The sequence below is a fragment of the Asterias amurensis genome, chromosome 13, assembly GCF_032118995.1.
Source record: "Asterias amurensis chromosome 13, ASM3211899v1".
NCBI classification, from domain to species: domain Eukaryota; kingdom Metazoa; phylum Echinodermata; class Asteroidea; order Forcipulatida; family Asteriidae; genus Asterias; species Asterias amurensis.
This window is the reverse complement of record NC_092660.1, coordinates 6,963,449-6,984,474: the sequence shown is the minus strand read 5'-3', so window position 1 is coordinate 6,984,474 and position 21,026 is coordinate 6,963,449. Positions and strand designations below refer to the sequence as shown.

The 21,026-nt window shown below is 37.5% G+C and overlaps 2 protein-coding genes and 2 long non-coding RNA genes across 4 annotated transcripts in view; 1 reads left to right on the top strand and 3 right to left on the bottom strand.

Annotated features, from left to right (window-relative positions):
• The first annotated feature begins 1,003 nt into the window (after window positions 1-1,003).
• Window positions 1,004-4,328, top strand: LOC139946570 (uncharacterized). Its single transcript, XR_011787269.1, has 3 exons — window positions 1,004-1,437; window positions 2,154-2,266; window positions 2,716-4,328. It is a non-coding gene; the product is annotated as an uncharacterized lncRNA (long non-coding RNA).
• On the bottom strand, window positions 3,383-5,345 carry LOC139946572 (uncharacterized). Its single transcript, XR_011787270.1, has 2 exons — window positions 5,039-5,345; window positions 3,383-4,487 (listed from the first exon to the last, which is right to left on the bottom strand). It is a non-coding gene; the product is annotated as an uncharacterized lncRNA (long non-coding RNA).
• Window positions 5,346-8,333: 2,988 nt separating this feature from the next.
• On the bottom strand, window positions 8,334-8,780 carry LOC139946227 (dynein light chain Tctex-type 5-B-like). The gene has a single exon (XM_071943845.1). The coding sequence runs from the start codon at window positions 8,778-8,780 to the stop codon at window positions 8,334-8,336; it is 447 nt and encodes a 148-aa protein (XP_071799946.1).
• Window positions 8,781-8,782: 2 nt separating this feature from the next.
• LOC139945963 (nuclear pore complex protein Nup155-like) overlaps window positions 8,783-21,026 on the bottom strand; it is a 40,473-nt gene continuing 28,229 nt past the window's right edge. The window contains exons 23-35 of the mRNA XM_071943506.1: window positions 20,401-20,478; window positions 19,816-19,876; window positions 19,287-19,422; window positions 18,818-18,968; window positions 17,703-17,807; window positions 16,995-17,149; window positions 16,526-16,655; window positions 15,982-16,095; window positions 15,390-15,510; window positions 14,196-14,306; window positions 13,608-13,744; window positions 13,061-13,167; window positions 8,783-12,152 (exon numbers count right to left, since the gene is read on the bottom strand). Coding sequence (XP_071799607.1) covers window positions 11,999-12,152; window positions 13,061-13,167; window positions 13,608-13,744; window positions 14,196-14,306; window positions 15,390-15,510; window positions 15,982-16,095; window positions 16,526-16,655; window positions 16,995-17,149; window positions 17,703-17,807; window positions 18,818-18,968; window positions 19,287-19,422; window positions 19,816-19,876; window positions 20,401-20,478 — 1,560 coding nt within the window. The 3' untranslated portion in view covers window positions 8,783-11,998. The remainder of the gene's footprint in view (window positions 12,153-13,060; window positions 13,168-13,607; window positions 13,745-14,195; window positions 14,307-15,389; window positions 15,511-15,981; window positions 16,096-16,525; window positions 16,656-16,994; window positions 17,150-17,702; window positions 17,808-18,817; window positions 18,969-19,286; window positions 19,423-19,815; window positions 19,877-20,400; window positions 20,479-21,026) is intronic.

Genomic DNA, 21,026 nt, shown 5'->3' with positions numbered 1-21,026 from the left:
TACGCAGTGTGCCTCTGAAATAGAATGGTACCACTGGGTATTATACGAGGAATTTCTGTAGGGGGAGGTTGGGTTTCAAACCATGGATGTCAACTTTTCTTGTTCTCTATTTTTTTCTTCATTGTCCGTGCACACGTACGTTATCGTTCACTGCCTGATATGAATGCTGCCACCACCGACCGCTTCAAGATCAATGCATTGATGCGTTGGTGTAGAGTGCTGCTTCAAATTTGACCACTTCGATGAAATTTTTGTTGATATTTTGGGATTTTGTCATTAGCTATTTTGGTCCACATTTAGCTTGTGTAGGATAGGCCACACGCGCACGTCAATTAAAGTATAGTGCTTGTCAAAGCAGGAGGCCTGTTCTCCCTTGTGTAGGCCTAGGGGGCATAGTGGTCAAGGCATAATTTATACATGGAGAAAATTGATTTGGACTCATGATTGGTCATCAAAGTTGCAAGAGAATAATGAAAGACAAAACACCAATTTAAAACAAAAAAGCTTCAGCCTGAAGTCTAAATAACTCATTTAAAAAAGACTATGCCACAGAGGGAATCGTTAAGCGTACTATGGTAATATCATCAGCTCTAAATGCACTATTTTAAAGCTCTAAATGCACTATGCAACTAAACTGCGCCAATAAAGTATCTAAACACTTACAAATGGTCAGATATATCGGAACCTGAAATAGTATGCCAAAAAATAATTATTCATTTCTATTCACCGTTAATTTCTGCACATTTTGACACATCTTGTGTTGCGCTACGATGTTGTTTAGTGGATTTATGGGCGGACTATAACGGTACTCCTACATTAAAATCACTATCAGAACTTGTTTATGTTGTGTTCAGCTATCAATTCATTGTTGTGGTCATGTTTTTCTCCAAATAATTTTGCTACAATTTGACCGAAAAAATTTAACCTCGATTCTTCGATTTTGAAATTTCCCGCCCTGGACTGGTTCCCGGCTATTAAACCAACACTGAAATCAAAGCGGATTTGTAAACCAGCGGACGTCATGAACGCGGTCAAAAAATGGTGATGTCATACCCATGAAGCAACGAGAGTAAACAAAGATTACGCCATGTTACTCCGTGTGTTGTGTATGCGTTTTCATCCACACTATAGGCGTGCGTGTGTGCTACGAAGCTTTTTGTTTCTAATGTATCAGCTATAAATACTGCCGACTATTTGGTTGTTTGTGGATGCACTAGAAGTTTCAAAGTTTGTGTAAGAAGCCTGGATCGATTCCGAAATTTAAACCTCTAAGCATCGAGAGAATTCAGGGGGATCTTCTACCACCAGGCCCCAGCCAGTGCTGCTTGTGCATGTTACGACGTCGGCGGGTCCCTCTGCCGTGGCCCTGGTCGCAAGTGGCCGTGGAACAGCAAAAGAATCAAGTGGCATTACAGAAAAGAGAGAGAGAAAAGCCTGGTAAATACTTGTTAATAATTTTTAAAAATCTACTACTGAGAAACTATCTCCATTATTAATTCAGGCCCAATACATGTACATGTAATTGTAATCAGAAAAATAGTAAACAATCTCTACCCTTTTCATGCAAGGAACAATCATCTTGTTGTCAAATGACACGATGTGCATGCTCTGAATCTGACCCGACTACCATAAAATAGCTACATAGTGTATTGACTCTGTTGAGTGATGAATCCATGTAGCCACCCAAGTGCTTTAGGCATGTTTATGCCCTGGTTTACACTTTCTGGCATGTTCAACCATGTGTGAACACTATATTAATCCATTTAAAAAGTTGATTGTTACAGTTAACAGTTTATTGGCCTCGCTGACATGTATTTATATTGGTCTATACTGGATTGCTGGACATTGTTTTTGCCAAAGCTGCCTAAGAATTGTTTGCTTTTTTTTTTAAGGCACAGCTCAAAAATATGTTCAAACTCCCATCCATATAATTGCCCATCCATGGTCATTCAGAATTTTTCTCTCCTAATTCAGGAATTACCAATTCCAGAGAAGTTTAGTCTAAAGTTTTCCTATAGCTGTGTTTATTGGCTTGGCACGGTTAATTATGGAGTGTTTACTATATTTGCATTTGTAAAATAAGGCCAGTTCTTTTTCAGCACTAGTTTTTTTGTTTATTTATTTATTTTTTGTTTTTATATTTTTTTGTACAGAAATAACTCGCAGCTCTACACTACAATGAGAATGCAGGACAAAGACAATGCAGTACGAAGACATGCTAGCCAGAACTAGAAATGGAGACCTAAGATTCTCAATAGCACTTTAGGTAAGTAGTAGGCCTATGCATGCAAATTTTCAGAGGATCAGATGATTTCTTCATTTTTAGTTTTTCAGCTGCCCCTTTGAAAACTGTTCACGGTGGAGGGGGGGGGGGAGGGGATGGGGTGTTGAATCGCAAACCCCCCCCCACCCCGATCTGTACCTGAACAGTTTTGTACTAGGTGTAGATCTGGGGGAGGGGGGTGGTTGGAGGTCATGTTTTCTATCAGACATAAAGAAAACCTGCCCCCTTGGTTTTGTTGCATGTGGACTCCTTTTGTACTGGTTTTGCGTTAACTCCTGTAAGGTTCTTTTCAAAACTACGCAAACTCAAAGAGAGATTGTCAGTACATGGTGTTACGTCAAACCTTCTGTGATTGTATTTCTGCCTTGTAAATTTTCAAGAAATCCCACATAACGATTATTTGGTTTTGTTTTTTATTTTTCATTAAACAGATACGCATAGAATGCATGCACAATGCACTTGTTCATTGTCAGCAGGGTGACAAGACACAAAAACAACTCCATCCGCAGCTGATGTGTAACCCCCGTGTCATTGACATCAACCTTCACCAGCCGGAAAAGGATGCAACAGCTTTTTTTTGGGGGGGGGGGTGGGGGTTCAAAGGTAGTGGGTTCAACTTTGTTTGAAGAAAGAATGACCTGTGTCCAGTTTCATGGATCTGTTCATCACCAAATTCTGCGCTTATGATCACCGTTCTCTGCTTACGTCCAAACGCTAAATTTCTGAGCTTACTTTGTAAGCGTAGAATGCCTGGTATAAACCAACTAAGCACCCATGACCGGCAAAAGCCAAAATTCGCTGGTAACCTGTGAAACGCGCTTGATGTAAGTACAGAATTCCCTGCTTTCGCAAGTGCCGATTCTTTGTTTACAGTATGCAGATCCATGAAACTGGGCCCTAGCTAGCCTGTACACATTGATTTTTTGGTGCTTTTTTTTTGGTAGGGGGGGGGGTCCATGGTAGTAAAATCAACTTTGTTTAAAGAAAGAATGACCTATGCCCAATTTCATGGATCTGTTCACCACCAAAATGTGCGCTATGGTCACGGTTCTCTGCTTACGTCCAAAGGCTAAATTTCTGCGCTTAATACTTTGTAAGCGTAGAATGCCTGGTATAAACCAAGTATGCACCCATGACCCGCAAAAGCCAAAATTTGCTGGTAACCTGTGAAACACGCTTGACGTAAGCACAGAATTTCCTGCTTCCGCAAGTGTCGATTCTTTGTTTACAGTAAGCAGATCCATGAAATTGGGCCCTAGCTTGTACACATTGATGTGGGTTTTTATTTTATTTTTTATATATATATTTTTTTTTTTGGGGGGGGGGGGGTAACCAGGGTAGTACAATCAACTTTGTTTAAAAACAGAATGACATGGTCTGTACACAATGATTTTATTATATTCTTTTAATGTACAACTTAATTTACAATTTACAAAGAGAACCACAGCTAACTAGGTACATAACATGGCTTAGGTTTTCTTTTTTTGGGGGTAGGGGCGTTGACAGGGTTGTATAGTTAACTTTTTTTGATGACGGAATGTTCAGATGATTTCACTATCACTAGGCAACCTTTTTTCAATTTTGATATTTTAAACTCAAAAATAAACTATTGTCGTTTGCAAATACATACAGTTTTAGTGTTGTCGTTATTATGGAGGTGTACATGGCTTCTATTTTTTGTTTTGTTTTTATATTTCTGCTAACCAAGTTGAATGTTGTTACCATGTTAATCATAGTGTATTGTTGACAACAGGGGACAAGTTTATTGCACATAAGTGCTAAATTAATCAATTTGAACCACACACCTAATTTTATAAGCCATAGTAATTTACATTTTGTGTCTTTCAGAGGGGTGGGTGGTTCAAATTAAATTAATCAATTTGAACCACCCACCCATCTGAAAGAAACAAAATGAAATAATATACATGTACATTTATACGTAAATTATTATGGCTTATCAAATTATTTCTCACTCCCTCCGGATCATTATAACTTGGAAAATTGTTACGACTGAAGACAAATAAACCAAAGCAAAGCTGCCTAATCCGTTGGTGGATACGAAAATCCTTCCACTGTACTGTACACGAGGGTTTGGAAACGTCCTTCGTGTTGCTGCCATCAAACATGATGTCAGTGGCAGCGGTTGAACGGACAAGATAGTCCTAAGCTCACCACTTGCTGATAATCATCATTGCAGTGTTTTCTGTAAAACAAAACAAAAGAATTCATACAAAATTATTAACAAAAGAATTCATACAAAATTATTAACAACAGATTTGTGGTTTGCATGGTGAAGTGTTAATATTGCATGTGTGTACCTGAATTGCTTTAAAACTATACCCATGCCAGAAGGCAATCATAATCCAAAGTAGCAGTTACATACATGTACATGAGATATTTGTGTAGATGCACATGTGTCAACCACCATGCAGTTACTTGGTGGAGAAAAACAACAACATAGGTTATCTACAATATCAGTTTAAATTGATAATGTATGAATTTTGCCAACAAAGTATAAAACGCAAGACAAAAATTACCCCTCCCCTCACATGTCTATACTGCCCAAGTCAGTGCATGTGTTGTTCACATACATGTATTATAACGTGAATGGAGGTAAACAATAAACCTTGTCCATCATGTTCGTTCATGTTTTAATTTAGTCAAGGATAGCCTTCAACTATTTTTGGGAGCAGAAATAAACTGATCAAACGAAGCATCATTCAGTATAATTCATGAAACGTTTTGTGGCCTTACCAGTCTGTCTTTAGCCGTCGATCATCAGGGTTTGGCTCATCGTCTTCGGCCTGACGATCATCGTCCCCGGGCTGGTTAACTACATGTACTCATAACACGTCTTCGGCTTCTCTCTCGTCCGGTGAGCTCCCCTTATCGCTAGAGCCCTCACTTTCCTCTGAAGTGCCTCCCTAAAATGCCTTTTCCTCATCTATACTGTGGTTTTCCCGAGACCCGCTGCCATCGGACAGTTTCACTGTTTTTTTGTGTCAAAAAAAAATGCAGCCTATAGTGTCCGATGTTATTCCACATTCAATGTACATGTAAAATGCACGCACACGATCGACCTGACACACAGTGTACAGAGCTTCGGTACGTGGTGTGACGTCACACACTGTGTATGAATGGTTCGTGGGTCACCGGCTTTTGCCGAAACTGAGTTTTCTGGGTCGGAGTACGCCGCGCGAATTCGTGTTTTTTTTGCATGAAGGTAAAGGTTTTATTGAATACTACTAAAATATCAGTCCTTATTTTACATTTCTTGTACAAAAATAGTAATATTGGCTATATCAATAATCTGTTATAGTCCACCTTTAAGGTCGAATTTCAAAAGTTGTAAAAGCCCCTATTCAAGCTAAACGTTGTATTGTGACGAGTAAGATCAGCGTTTCTTTTGCCCGCCTTTTATAAATGATTTGTTTTTGTCGCATGTTGGATAAATCGGTTGCCATGAACATACAGCATTAATTGTCAGTAACCAAGCAAAGGGGCCAAAGATGGGAAGCATACATCATATGGGTTAAGAGCCAGATTCCCCGATATGGTAAGACAGAGAAAGGTGTTTCAAGATAACAGGAAAGATGGCTCAACTGACCAAACGGGAAAGGGGACGGATCGTTGGTTTGATAGAAGCCAGTATGTCGATTCGAGCTGCAGCTCGTCAAGTTGGAACGTTATCAGCGACGGTCAGTAAATGGTGGAATCGCAACCAAACTCAGGGAAATGTGGACGACCTGCCAAGGAGTAGCCGTCCGAGGGTGACTTCTGCGAAGAAGAAAGTGAACAAGTCCATCTAGCCTGACGTCACTCTCGAGGGATTGCGACGCATCCTGATCAGGAAATGGCAAGGGAATGACCAGGGACAGATCAGAGGTCTCATTGGGAGTATGAGAAGACGACTCCTTGCCGTTCAGGACATTGATGGGGGACACACCAAGAATGGAGGACAGTATATCAGCAGTTTTAGAGTTAAAGATACGGCAATAAATTTCATGGTCAAATAAACAAAACGAGTGTGTCTGTGTCTTCTGTCTTGATTTTGTCTGTGTGTGATGCTTACGAGAGTTCCCTTCTGGAATTGGGATGAATAGGGGCTTTTGCAACTTTTGAAATTCGACCTCCAGCCACTCAAGTGCCCATAAAACCACCAAACAACATCGTAGCGCAACACAAGATGTGTCAACATGTGCAGAAATTAACGGTGAATAAAAATGAATAATTATTTTGTTGTATACTATTTTAGGTTCCGATAAATCTGACCATTTGTAAGTGTTTAGATACTTTATTGGCGCAGTTTATTTTGAGTAAGCGCCCCCTGTAGGCCTATCGTTTGAGGCGTAACAATAAAACCGTATGCCTATTGGTTCTGTGTTCTTCTCCACTGAGCAACTTTTGATAATATTAAACCATTTTGAGAGCCATTTCACTTCGAGGTAATAAGGTGGATACCCACACTATTGAATCTGAGAAACGTCACCGTCAGATGGCATGCGTTTCTCAGATTGTTATTCCGTCGGATCCAAAACCCTAAAGTATAGGCAATACGCAGTGCTGCATAGATGGAGAGTGGGGACATTGACTATTTTGTTTAATCAATATTGGACACCTTGTAGCCAGTTTATGGACAAAGGAAGGACCATCTATCGATAAAGGGACAATGGTTTACTACCAATGATGGTAACCAGTGAAGGCTTTACACTCTAGCAACCAAGCCAATCGATAAATTGGGATCAATACTGTCCTATAACGGTACAATTTTGCACCTCAAAGGCGTGGAGGTAGCTGCCCAACGGGGTTGGGCAAGCAGAGTGACTGGGTACGCAGTCACAGCGGGGGGCAAATCGACGTGAATTCAAGGGACTTTATTTTAGGGCGATGTTGCAAGCCCGCCAAGTTTACGTTATCGAAGGGGACAGTAGGGGTCACGAGTGTGGCATGCGGCAAGGGGCGGTGGTTGGGAGGGTGGGTTTTTTAAGGCTTAATAAAACAACCGATCATCTGTCATAACTTTTATCAACTGATAGTTTATTATTAGGGGAAAATTAAACAAATGATTTTCGGCGTGTCAATTTAATATCTGATACAAGACTATATCAAAATACAAACCACAAGCTCTAAGCGACATGTTCTTAAAGCATTGACAGCCAGACTATCAAACGTGTATTCACTAAGTTCATCTTAAATTCTGCCTTGCACTCGATGAGATTTGGAGCCAGTTTTGTTAGAAATGTAGCAGGCTTATGGACTTTCCGATAACTCTAGCCTGTTATTGAAGTTTTGTTAAGGATAACATTATTTACTCTGCAATTTACGAGTATAAACTTGAAAATCATCTGCTGGGACCAACTGCAAACCCATACCCAACAATTTAATGAGTTTATTATATTTCCCCCATGCACTTTCAAAACTTACTTCAAACAATTAAACGTGTGTTTTGAAGGTCCACTCAATCCCAATATTTGTAAAATAAACCTTTGGGAAAATGTCATGTTATCTTGAAGTTTATGTACAGCGCATAATGTACCAAGTGAGTGTACCTAGTATTGTTTGTAACCATGGCATGTCAGGGGATGTCAGCATTGCAGATACATGTACACATATTTATTGTGACAATTGTTGGTAGGCCTGCTTCACAAAGTTTATGAACAAGTCGGCGTTGTATAGTCGGCGTTGTTCTTCCTTAAAAAAAAATTGTTTTTGATATATTTAACGAAAATCATAAATTTAATGCGCTCCTTCTCATAAAAAATGAAGCATTCCATCAAATAAGAACAACTAAATTGATACACACACCTTTCATTTAAATCTACAATTTACAGTTATAACTTGTACTGAAGCTACTTTCGCTTTTCCTCTCAAACTTGCGCCGTCACGGCAAACAAGCCATTGTGGAGGACGTTTTTTGCTACTTGACCTCCATATGGTTGACTGGAGTATATCATCAGCGTTAGAAAGAGAGAATGTAAAATTTCACAGCAGACCGCAATACAGTCACAGCGTCAATATTTGCCAGTGTCACTTTCAAAACGAAGAAGTGTTATTCTTGATATATTCCGTACACTGTTCCCAGAGCATAAAGTGAGCCATTCTTGTAAGTGAACTCTGAGTAAGTGTCGAACTTGTCATTCCACACACACTGACTGGCACATGAAGATGCACCGTTACTAAGGGATCCAATAGTAACCACGGCAACGATTTTGTATCTGCTGAACTGCAAATCCTTGACTTTATTTTTGATAGTGTCTGCAAGATGACGACAAAGGTGCGGACATCGTTCGGGGTCGTACTTCGTATCCTGAAGCTGGCTTTCCAAGACATCTTCAATGATACCACAAGCTTTGTGTGACATGAACTGTAGATCGGGTTCCATTTTATAAGTGCATTCGTAGCGGGCTGCTGGACGTGTTCCTCCCAGAGGCCCGCCTCCACGATCGTTGCTACGCTGGGTGGAAGCTGACAACTTGCTGACCGACGTCTGTGCCATCATGATGTTCTTTTACCAATAAACGACTGTCGAACTATATCAGTTGATGCAAACTCGGTGTGTGTTCACAAGTCTATTATACTTTACAGTGAAGCTATTGAAAGTTGAAGTTCACAGATTCATCGATGGTTGAGCATAATAACCTTTTTGTTACATCCGTCTGCTACATCAGCAAATGCTTTGAGAGCGCAACAGTCGTTTATTCAGTTAAATTCACTACTATTCAAAGCTGATATGCCTACGTGCACGGCCCAAAGTTTAACCAGAAAACGGAACACAAAATGTACTCATGTGTTGATAGTATCGTAGCTGGTTCCGAGTGACTTGAAAATTGAAACGAAACATCAAGCCATTTGTGTCTACCGGCCGGCGTTTGGCAACCGATTGATCTTACATCGATGGTCCGCTGTTTATAAAAGGCATTCGGTTTTGTTCAGTCGGCTATCTACAACAAAGGAGGATCGAGATCTACAAGAAGCTTGTTGATATTGATTAAAGTGCGTTAATCAATATCAGTAAATTGCTCGAACCCTGGCTTTATTTTCACTACAGAGATTAGTGTTAGTTTAACTCCGTAAGACTCAACTGAATATTGTTCGAGTTGCTGAACAAAATTATCAAATTCACGCCTCTTGGTAGGTTTGCAAAATTGGCCCCCCAAAACGTAAATTTGTTCATTAATATTCATGACTTGGGGCACAAGTCCTGAATATTGTCGTAAATATTGTCATAACATTAATTTTTTCACTGCTTCAATAATTAAATTAAATTTAAATTAAATTAAATTAATCTTTAATCGCAAACAAAGTGCTGTTATGATGTTTTCTCTAAAATGTGCCACCACATTAAGATTGAAATATTCACTGGTTCCCTATGTAAGGTTTATGAACCACTCTCCAGGATCCAATGATGATTTAAACTGGTAAATAAGACGATCACCTGATCTCTGTCTCTTTATATCTTTAATGAAAAAGCTAGACATTCAAGCCAAAATGTACGAGTATATTGTTTAATTACAAAAATGACATTTTAGTTTTATAAAACCATACAGAACATTTAAGTCTATGTTATGTTGATGGACTGCAGAATAAGCTTGAAACATGGTCAAGTTCCAAGTCGTCACACTTTGATAAAGATTACATCTTATTCCCTGATTCAGGAGTAACATCATTAAAAGGTGGTATATTACTATACGGCCAAGTAAAGACAAATACCAGTTGATCGTCCAGGGTTTTCCAAAAAGAGGAGGATGGGAACCTTTTTATTTATTATTTCTTTCAAAGGTGGCCGCCAAACATATTAATTCCAACTGGCCACCAATTCTTCAGTTTATAGTCACCACTAGTTACAAGTTCTTAAAAGATTAGTAAGTTTAATGAGAAATACACAGAACATTTGTCTTTTGAAGAGAACAAATGTAAAATAAAAAGGGTTAAAATAAGGATGTGGCATACAAAAAAAGGATGAGGGAGGGGACGATTAACTGGTGATTGTTTGTTATTTGGCCTAAATACAGACTTGCAAATAAAGATACAAGACTACTGTTTTCAAACCATATTAATCTAAACAAATTTCACGACAGTGTGTTCCTTTGTAACAATACCTTTTTCCATGATCTTCATTAAACATAAAACAAACTTCAAAGGACACTGTTGGTAATTACTCAAAATAATTGTTAGGGAAAGAGCAATGGAGAGCTGTTGATGGTATAAAACATGAGAAACGGCTCATTAAAACTTCTCATTAAAACATTTGAATTGAGTAAGAGACCTCAGTTGAGGTCTCAAAATCAAGCATCTGAAAGCACACAACTATTTCTATCGCAACTTCAGCGACCAGTTGAGTCAAAATTTTCACAGGTTTGTTGTTTTATGCATAAGATGAGATACACCAAGTGAGAAGACTGGTCTTTAACAATTACCAAAGGTGTCCAGTGCCTTTAAATGAAAAATAACATCAACTTCAACTTTAATTTTCTTTGGCTAAGAAAAGAAAAAAAAAACCTATGCAAACTGCCTACATGTACATCATGTAGCTCCAATCTGAGCGTTATATTAATAATAAATGAACATAAACAATGAAGCTACTCACAAGTCTGAACTACTGTCCGTTTGTACAACATGCAAATTATGTAACAAAAATTAACCTAAATATTTTGAATAGTTGTCCTGCAAGATCTTTTGACACTTTAGACAAATGTTCCCTTTACTCTAATCAGAGTGCCCCAACCAGTATGAGATACAAATGTAGATAACCAATGCTGTAGTCAGACCTGTATGCTTCGTCTTTGAAAGGGCAAGGGCACCAAGGCATTTTCTCCTCGGTAGAGGGCACCTCATGAAGAAATTTCTACTGGAGCATTTCAAGGGCACAAAGGCAATGACCAAAGGGCATGGAGGCAATTGCATTTGTTGCCTCTATGAAGTCTCCTGCGAATTTGGGTTCTTAGCTTAGTAAACTCACACTCCTCACATGAAAGCAGTAATATCAGATCAAATTGATGGCACCATTTCAATAGTATTTGAATTCTTGGAAGCTTAAGACAGACTGGAATTTCTTTTTCAAACTTCATACAGAACACCACTTCAAAAAATCAGAACTAATAAGGAAAAGCGTATTTTCTTCAATATCCCCCTGATTTAGTCATGCAAATTGGCACTAGGTTTAGAGACGTTGTGCAGGCCTGTATGCTTCGTCTTTGAAAGGGCAAGGGCACCAAGGCATTTTCGCCTTTGTAAAGGGCACCCTATGAGGAAATTATAAATTTCTACTGGAGCATTTCAAGGGCACCAAGGCAATGACCAGGGGCATGGAGGTAATCACCTTTGTTGCCTACGTGAAGCATCAGGCCTGGTTGTGCCACAATGCAACAAATCACCAACTTGAAAACTTTGAGGTTTAGAATAGATTGTTGTAGGAAACCAACTTGCTTCACACATTGATGTATTGAACAAAATTGTTTTTATCACTACAGTACATAACATTCATCAATTATTCAAGTAATTTGAACCATTCCATTTCCCCCCAAAATGAAATGTATGCTTTGTTCCCAAATACATTCATAAATCAATGCTTCTGTTCAGGATTAAAATATGACATACTTCACACTAGTGGTTTAATGAACACATAAATATCCTTGCCAATATCGTCAAGTGCGCATAATTTAATCCACTCTAGATGAGTGCAACAATTTAGTGGGACTATTAATAAGCAGTTAGTTAGGATTGGGCAATCTGTAAGCGATCTAGCTTAGCTTGTAATTGCTTGAAGCGACTCAATATAGATTGTACAGTTTGTGGTCTTCCTGTTGTAGCTTCCAGCTCCACCTTGTAGTTTGCAATAGCATCAAGAGACACGTTAATAAACTGTCGCCTGAAAAAAGGACATAATCAATTTAATAATATTGAATGAATAACGACTATAATACATTTCTTCATCAACTAAGCAAATTCTTTTAGGTATATATTTTTATTATTGCCATGGCTTTTCAGGATTTTTGTATCTAAAGTGATGAGCTTTTTAAGGTTTTTATATTAAAAAAACTCCGTAAATAAATTCATTCATACCCAAAACAGTTATTGGTAGTTACTCAAAATAATTAACTTCATAAAACCTTTCTTGGTGACGAGTAATGGGGAGAGGTTGATAGTATAAAACATTGTGAGAAACCGCTCCCTATGAAGTGATGTAGTTTTCGAGAAAGAAGGGATTTTCCACGAATTTGATTTTGAGACCTCAAGTTTAGAACTTGAGGTCCCGAAATCAAGCATCAGAAAGCACATTCTGTGCAGGATGAATGGCATATGGAACTCTCTACCACTTAATCTTCGATCTTGTCTTTGTACCGCAAAATTCAAGTCTCTTCTCAAAACTTATCTTATGTCACAGGCTTTCAAGGATTAATTTTGTTGTGTTTGTTTTTCTTTGTGTTATGTTTTGTTTTTGTTTTGTTGTTACTGCGCCTTGAACACCCAGCAGGGTGGATATGTGCACATTACAAGTCTTATTATTATTATTATTATTATTATTATTATTATTATTATTATTATTATTATTATTATTATTATTATTATTATTATTATTATTATTATTATTATTATTATTATTATTATTATTATTATTATTATTATTATTATTATTATTATTATTATTATTATTATTATTATTAGAAGTGATATAAATAGAAGTGATATAGAAGTGATAGCGCCCCCATGCATTAAAAAATACAGCGCACATGTGCAAGTGTATATCTGTCCATAGATTGTGAGTGAGTTTCTTACCGTTCATAAACAGGTACAACGTTAGGAGAATCAGCAAATGTATCCAGTAATGCACATATGACATTGAGTAGATGCAATGGTTGTCTACATGTTTGCCAGAAAGGATCCTGCAAATAAGAACATCAAGAAAGTATATTGACTCCTTATCACAACAACCTGTTTATTATAATAAGCATGGAAGCTAAAGCCGTGTTCCCATAAGACTTTTTTTGCTAAAGTACCACAACTTTTCTGTTGAATGACAAAGTTAAATCCAATGGGGAGGCATGGTAAACTGACCTCCCTGTTAACTAACCCCGACCGTGATGTAAACACCAACAGGCCGAAAGTGGTTGCGGTAGACTTCCGCTCAAACAGGGCTGCTTAAAGTACAATGGGTAACAGCTCCATGCTGTAAACTACTGCGACCTAAAGCCGAGTCTGATCAGCTGATGAGTGGGGTCGGTGCCTGTACGCATCGGTAGTATTAGAGTTGTGGGAATGCACAAGTTAAACCAGATACATCTATGCAACTATACATCATTACATCTAACCATACAATGCTTACCTTTGCTTTGAAGTGCCCATCGTATATAGTGTGTAGCTTAGACATTGGAGTACCAATACTCAGAAAGCATCTAAACACCCACACGGTCCCCCAGTTCAATTCACAACTCTTCTTCTCCAAATAGAGAACCAAAAAGCCTGTCAAGTAAGTAAGTGTAATATAAGAATTGGGACTAACCATCTTCTTTAGGTTCAGTCAAGCAACAAACCTTGACTTAATTTTTAATTAAACTCAAAAATGGAATTTTTGAAAAACTGAATTTGCACATGGAAACATCAAACTTGTTAAAAAATACATGAAATAAAAATTAATATGAAGAATAAATAAATAATAAATTAATATTATATACATAGTCAAAAATACATTGGAAAAACCAGAAGCCACAAGTATACACACATAATATTATTAAAAGGCATTTAGAAGACTGACGAGTTGAAGAGTTGCACTTTGCTCAAGGACACAAGTGCCATGACGGGGATTCGGAACCCACACTCTGGTGACTTAACCACCAGAACTTGACTCTGATGATCTTAACCACTCGGACATGACACTCTACATTCTACAATCCACACTCTTCATTCACCTTACCTGTTGGGAAGTATCGTTCTGATGTGAAGTATTTACGGCCCAATGATTGCAGTTTATTGGTTAAGATACCAATCCTGCTCTCATGTGGTTTACCAATACTGTTATCAAGATCTGCAGCAAATATCAAATAAGACAACAAGAAAACCTGCTCAATATACACAGATTGACTGAGTTACACTAAAGTGCTGTTCACACGACAGCAATTTAACTGGGGTCCCTTGCTTAATTTTAGCATGGTTGTAAAATGTAGAAATGTTGACAAGATTTCGCAAGAGAACTTGGACAGTAGAAAAATTGTTGTCCTTTCACACAATGTAGATTTTGTGAAATTCTATAACCATGCTACAATTTAGCAAGGGACCCTTGCTAAATTGCTCTCGTGTGAAAGGGGCTTTAAACTATCCCTAGACTACATCATCTACTGACAATATAGATTCCAAACTGGACTGATAACTTGTTCACTGTAGCTAACAGCCATTTCTGGGCGGTACCCCAAATACCTTAAAAAAGGAGAACAGTTCTTTGCCCCCCAAAAAAATGTGCATGTAAAATCACTCACACAAAATAAATATAAGTTTTATTTTTAATAAATACAATATTATAAAGAAATCCAACCTTATATAGGTATAGAAAGGTTTGCGGTAACACCATGTAATGACTGTCTCTAATGAGTTGGGGTGGTTCTGAAAAGAACCGTTAGTTTCAACTTGATGTTTCGATCAGTATGCTCTGATCGTCTTCTGGAGAAAAGTAGAGTTGAAACCAACGGTTCTTTTCAGAACCACCCTAACTCATTAGAGATAGTCATTACATGGTGTTACCGCAAACCTTTCTATATCGTATTTCCACCATGCAAAGTTTCAAATCCTACTTATATAGGTAGTTGCATAAAGAAGGAATATAGTGGAATAGAAATTAATCACACAAAAGAAAACAGTTTAATTCTTAATAAATACAATAAAGAAATCAAACTTTGAACAAGAAGGTGCATTAAAATGCAGGCCTGTTTGCTTCGTGTTTGAAAGGGCAAGAGTACCAAGGCATTTTCTCCTTGGTAAAGGGCACCCTATGATGAAATTTTAAATTCATACTCCAGCATTTCATATGCACCAAGTCAATGACCAGGGGGTCATGGAGGCAATTGCCTTCAATGCCTCTGTGAAGTATCAAGCCTGAATAAGGATCCTAGTTTACCTTTGTCAATGATTTGTTGCCACAGAGATTGAACCAGTTGTTGTTCATAATGTCCAGCACAGTGAACAATAGCAAGTTGACATTCATAAAGATGGAAAATATCAGCAAAGTCTCCATACAGCTACAAAGAATAATAATAATTTATTAAATTTATATTGCACTCTCTCCAGGACCAGCCTCTTCGAGGGCGCATTACTTTAAAATTCCAATAAAACTTGCACAAGACTAATAAGAACAATAGAAAAGAAAACATCAAAATTACATAAAAACAAGAATTTTTTGTGACCATTATTGCTGCGTCCTTCGGATGGGACGTAAAGCGGTAAGTCCTGTGTGTTATGTAATGTACTTAAAATAACCCAGTGCACTTATTGCAAAGGGAAGGGGTTCGCACAAGTGTTCCTGGTCTGATCAGCAGCATTTTGTGACACAGTACCCAAGTAAACCATTACATGATGCTATAAAGGAATAGGTCTCATACTTCAAAAAGCTCCACATACCTTGCAAGAGGAAACACTAAGCGCTTAGATACGCCTCTTAGGGTGTTATGAAGCACTATAAAAGAACCTAGGAATATCATTGTTATTATTACCTTAGAAACATCTTGTAATTCCACATTGAGTTTAGACAATGCTTCTTGATATCTAGGATCAGCTGTACTGAATCTTGCAATAGACTCATAGACCTGTAGCTGAAGATTGGCCACCTATAGGAAATCAACATCACATCAAAACATGTATGTAGTAGGACTTAAATACAGGGATGTGATAGGCTGTTGAGAAAAAAATGAATTCTGATCACAAAGCGCAAAAGCATGCGAGCTCAAACTTTATTTTTATTTGGGTTTTAAAAGCCCTATTCTGCAATCTGGGACGTCATTATACGGTTATTTCTCCATTTCTTTTAGAATTTGATCTTAATTTTTTTTTTTTTTGCTGTCCAGTGCCTTTAAGATTAATCTTATTTTTATCTCTTTATAAACTCCAGCCCTGTCACTTATCATCTTAGTGTTTCAGGAAAGAACTCACTTTTTACCACAAGACAGACATGAATATATTTTGGAGAAACAATGAACTCTCTTTTACCAGCAAGTGATTCTTTGAATATTCAGACATGACTTAGGTTTGTTTAGTTACCTCCAATTTCTCCTCTAGTTCTTGTAGGAATTCTCCTTCACTGCTTACACTAGTTCTTAGGTTACTACTCTTAGCACACATCACAGCACGGGATAGGTACTCAATACGCTGCTGTAATATCACATCAGTGCTACAAACATCAACAAATAAATAATAATAATCAACAGTTTGTATATAGCGCAAAATTACAATGACGTCAAAGCGCTTTTGGAAAGTAAAAAAGTGAAAACCAGCCCTGTTGAATAAAAAAAATTACAGAAAATACAGAAAGAACTAAAAAATGCATACAAAGAAAAATACAAGTTGTTTAACCAAAAGAACTGCTTCAAATTAGATTTTCCATCATTGTTACGCATTCTAACACAAAGGGCCAAAACGGTGTTTATGAATAGAAAAGAGTAGCGAGTCAGACTTTAAACAGTTTGAAGAGGCTAGTAAAGACCTTGTCGCCATTCTTTCATTCCCTTACCTATGTCTTTCCGCTAGTTTGAGTAGAATCCTAGCAGCAGCTGGATAGTTCCCTGACTTCTCATGATACTTCCACAAGAGATCCATCATTTGTAGATTATCAGATGAGTACATGGCGGCACGCTTCATATACTCTTCCACATACACAGATTGAATCTACATAATCATAAATACATAAGATTTGTACACTTCAATTTAAAGTGGCAACTACTTTTAAGCTTTATTAATTTTGGTTTGATTCATATACATGGATGTGTGTTAGCTCGGTATACTCGGTACTTTCCCTGGTTCTGTAAACAAAATCACAGGTATGTTACTCGGTGGGATTCGAACCCCCGACCTTTACAGCTTACTTTTAAGCTTCCTTATGCATTTCTAAGGTCTTTGTAAAACAACAAACTCCTTAGAAATACATAAGGCAGCTACCCTCATGTCACCACTGCTTTATCCCATTGGTGAACTTAGTTGCCCCAAATTACACTCAAATACACTTATCATAAAATGAAGGAGTACGCCACTGTCATCCTGGTCTGATTGACTGCATATACACCGAATCAACTTGTAAACCATTACAGTGTTCCTATTTGAATTGGTCTCAAACTTAAAAAACGTTATTCCACAATACCTTGCAGAAAAATACTGAGCGCCACCGAGTGGCGGATTTGAGCGCTATATAAGAAGCCACTATTAATATTTAATCTCATCTTACCTCAAGAAGACGATCCTTTAGACCCTTCTCCATTAACCAATCATAAAGAGCCACATGGAACAACTCATCATCTGAAGCTAAGGCTTTCTTCACCATCTCATCCATCTAAGCAAGAAACAATTAACGTCATTCATTCCATCTAAGCATTAAAGGCACTGGACACTATTGGTTATTACTCAAAATAATTGTTAGCATAAAAACTTACTTGGTAACGAGCAATGGAGAGATGTTGATAGTATAAAACATTGTGAGAAACGACTCCCGCTGAAGTAACATATGTAGTTTTTGAGAAAGAAGTAATTTCTCACTAAAATAATAAAAGACTTCTGGCCAGAAGCCTTTTATTCCTATCTGAAAGCACACTAATATGTGCGACAAGGTTTTTTTTCTTTCATCATTTTCTTGCAACTTCGATGACCAACTTAAGGTCAAATTTTCACAGGTTTGTTATTTTATGCATATGTTAAGATACACCAAGTGAGAAGACTGGTCTTTGACAATTACCAACGATGTCCAGTGTCTTTAACAAGAAACAATTAACATCATTCATTAAATATTAACCCATCAATCAAGCACATTTAAGGGCATACACAATCTCATCTTCAGCAATACGGTCTGAAAAACCCCCCATCTAATTTGGGTTGCAGAATGTTGAAGTATTGACATGTTTTGAAGCAAAGAATTGAAATGCCACAAGAAACAGTTGACTGTGAAGCTATGTACATCATTGAAGATTCATACTTGTTGTACCTCGGTAACAAATTGTGAAGTTTTATTGGTCGAGAACCAACCACGTGATGTGATACAAAGACGCATTTTGCATGGCTGCACATCGCGCAGGGTAACATGAGTTTTGTTTACCGGTGTATATTACCTTGATCGATTTCCAGCACTTTGTACAAAACGGCAGCGGGTTCGAGGGAACAGTGAAGAATGGTTTTTTATTTGAACAACTGTTCGTCTGCTTACTAAACAAAACTTTGAGAAGAGGAATAATAATGTTACCAAGGTATAACAAAACAATTGTTTATTTATTGAAAGTGACTGTGTTGGTGAAGAGGTTTTCCTCCTGCAGTGGAGTGAAACAGGCTAGATGACAACTGTGTGATACTTACATATGTTTTAGACTCTAGACTGGATAGTCTATTAGGATCAGTCTGAGGTGGAGGCCCTGGGTGTGTTGGTACAGCAGGAGATGTAGGATGGGTCTGACTCAATAGTAATAACTCATCAAGAATATCTGTTATACACTTATAACATTCATACCTAGAACAAAACATAATCATTATATTAATTTATTATGCGCAAAATTTAAAACAAAATATATACAGATGCGCATTACAATAGTAAAAATAGAGATATTAACAATTATTTAAGAACATTTAAATATGGAATATACACTGTAAAATCGAGAACAATAGGTAAAAACTATCAATAGAAATATCAGCCGGCCAAAGGTCACATTAATTTTTTTTTAATAAAAAACCTGCCGAAATAAATGTGTCTTGAGCAATAGTTGACATCTGTGCCAAGAGGTCTACAAGGAAATGATTGAGTGATACATGACATACAATGTATCCTTACCGTGCAGTGAATGCTTGAAAGCCTTGTACATCCTCTAATGGTTTACCATTCTTATAATGATGCAAAGCTAAGTTCTGGGGATCTCTCTTCTCAGCGGCTGACAGACTTAAATCAACAACTCCGTCATAAAACCGCACTGTCAAAACAAAAGGTAATATGAACAGTTATAAGAACCTTCAACCAAATTAAACAGATGTGAAATTTGGACAAGGTGGTCCCTGGGGAGTATACAGCCTGTGCAACAAATAACTCAGCTTAATCAATCACAAGAATCGTCTCTGCCCTCACAGGTACCCATTTACCCCTGGGTGGAGAGAAGCAGTTGTAGATGTCTTGCCCAGGGACACAAGTGTCATGACCAGGATTCGAACCCACACTCTGCTGAACAGAAGCACCAGAGCTTGAGTTCGGTGGTCTTATTCGCTCGGCCACGATACCCTACAATGCTGCAGCGTTAGTTATGACTACAGTAAATGGTATTATTGATTACAATGCAGTATAAGGTGTGCTGTCACAATGCAAATCTTACCTTGATGATATTCACTGCATACTGCTGAGAGAATCAACTTGGGACTAATCGTCTTAAATAACTGCAATAAGAATACAAACATAATAGTAATAATAACAGTGGCTTCTTGTTAATTGGATTAATGTGGATACACTCTAGTAACCGAGCTATCTAGCCCTATGTTGGCAGTCTCCCAGGGTTGTGTGGCGGCAGTAATTATAACATCAATTTACCTGACCTTCTGCCCCCAATTTCATAGAGCTGCTAAGCACAACAATTAACTTAGCATGAAATTTCTTCCTTGATAAATATAGGATTATCAACCAAGTTTGCCTTTGTTGCATATTGCTTGTTACTGTTTTTCAGCTGTTGTTTGCTTATCCTGTGGAAATTCAGAAGTTGTTATCAAGCCAAAAATGTCATGCTATGCAAATTGTTGTCCTTAGCAGCTCTAAAAAATTGAGTCCCAGTTTTGTTAACAAGTTTTATGGGACAATCATTGAGTGGCTAATTACAAATAATTAAATTTCACTCACCAAGTCAACAATAAAGTATAGGAGATTTCCTAAGTTACAGCAATATGACATCAAACTAGTGTTACTTTACCTTCAATGATTCCTGTAGCATTGCATTTCTGTTAGAACGTGTCTCTGCTTGCTGAGCTCCTTTAACTAACTCATTTGCCTGGAAATTAAAACAAGAATCATTAATGAAGGATGAAACATTAAAATGTCTCAACCCCAGGGATGTGATAGGCTGTTAAGAAAAAGTCTGAACTCCAAGTGCAAAGCACGAAAGCATGCGAGCTCAAAAACTTGCAAACAAGAAGCCCAATATTAACATTAATCTTTGATTTTAAAAGCCCTACTCTGCAAAATAAGCACAAAAGATGGTACATGTGTTTACGCACCAACTCATTCATTCATTCATTCAATAAGGTATAAGGTTTATTAAAAATATCACAAAAATACACGACAGAAATTAAAAAGACTTACATGTAAATTTGCATTTTTACACTCATTATTGTAAAAAATTACAAAAAACAACACATTGACTAAAAAAGTAAACGAAAAGCTGTAGGCATAAATGCACAAAAATTGATAAAAATGTACCCAACCTCCAAACCCAAAGTGTATTGTATCAATTTAACAGAATATTTACTAACTGTTAGAGATACTTGATGAAATACCAATGCACGTATAAACAGGTGTTCCATTCTTTTGTGCATGTTT

Bases quoted from the DNA above. Each gene is read 5' to 3' on its own strand.
- LOC139946227 (XM_071943845.1), bottom strand. From the start codon at position 8,780: ATGGCACAGACGTCGGTCAGCAAGTTGTCAGCTTCCACCCAGCGTAGC.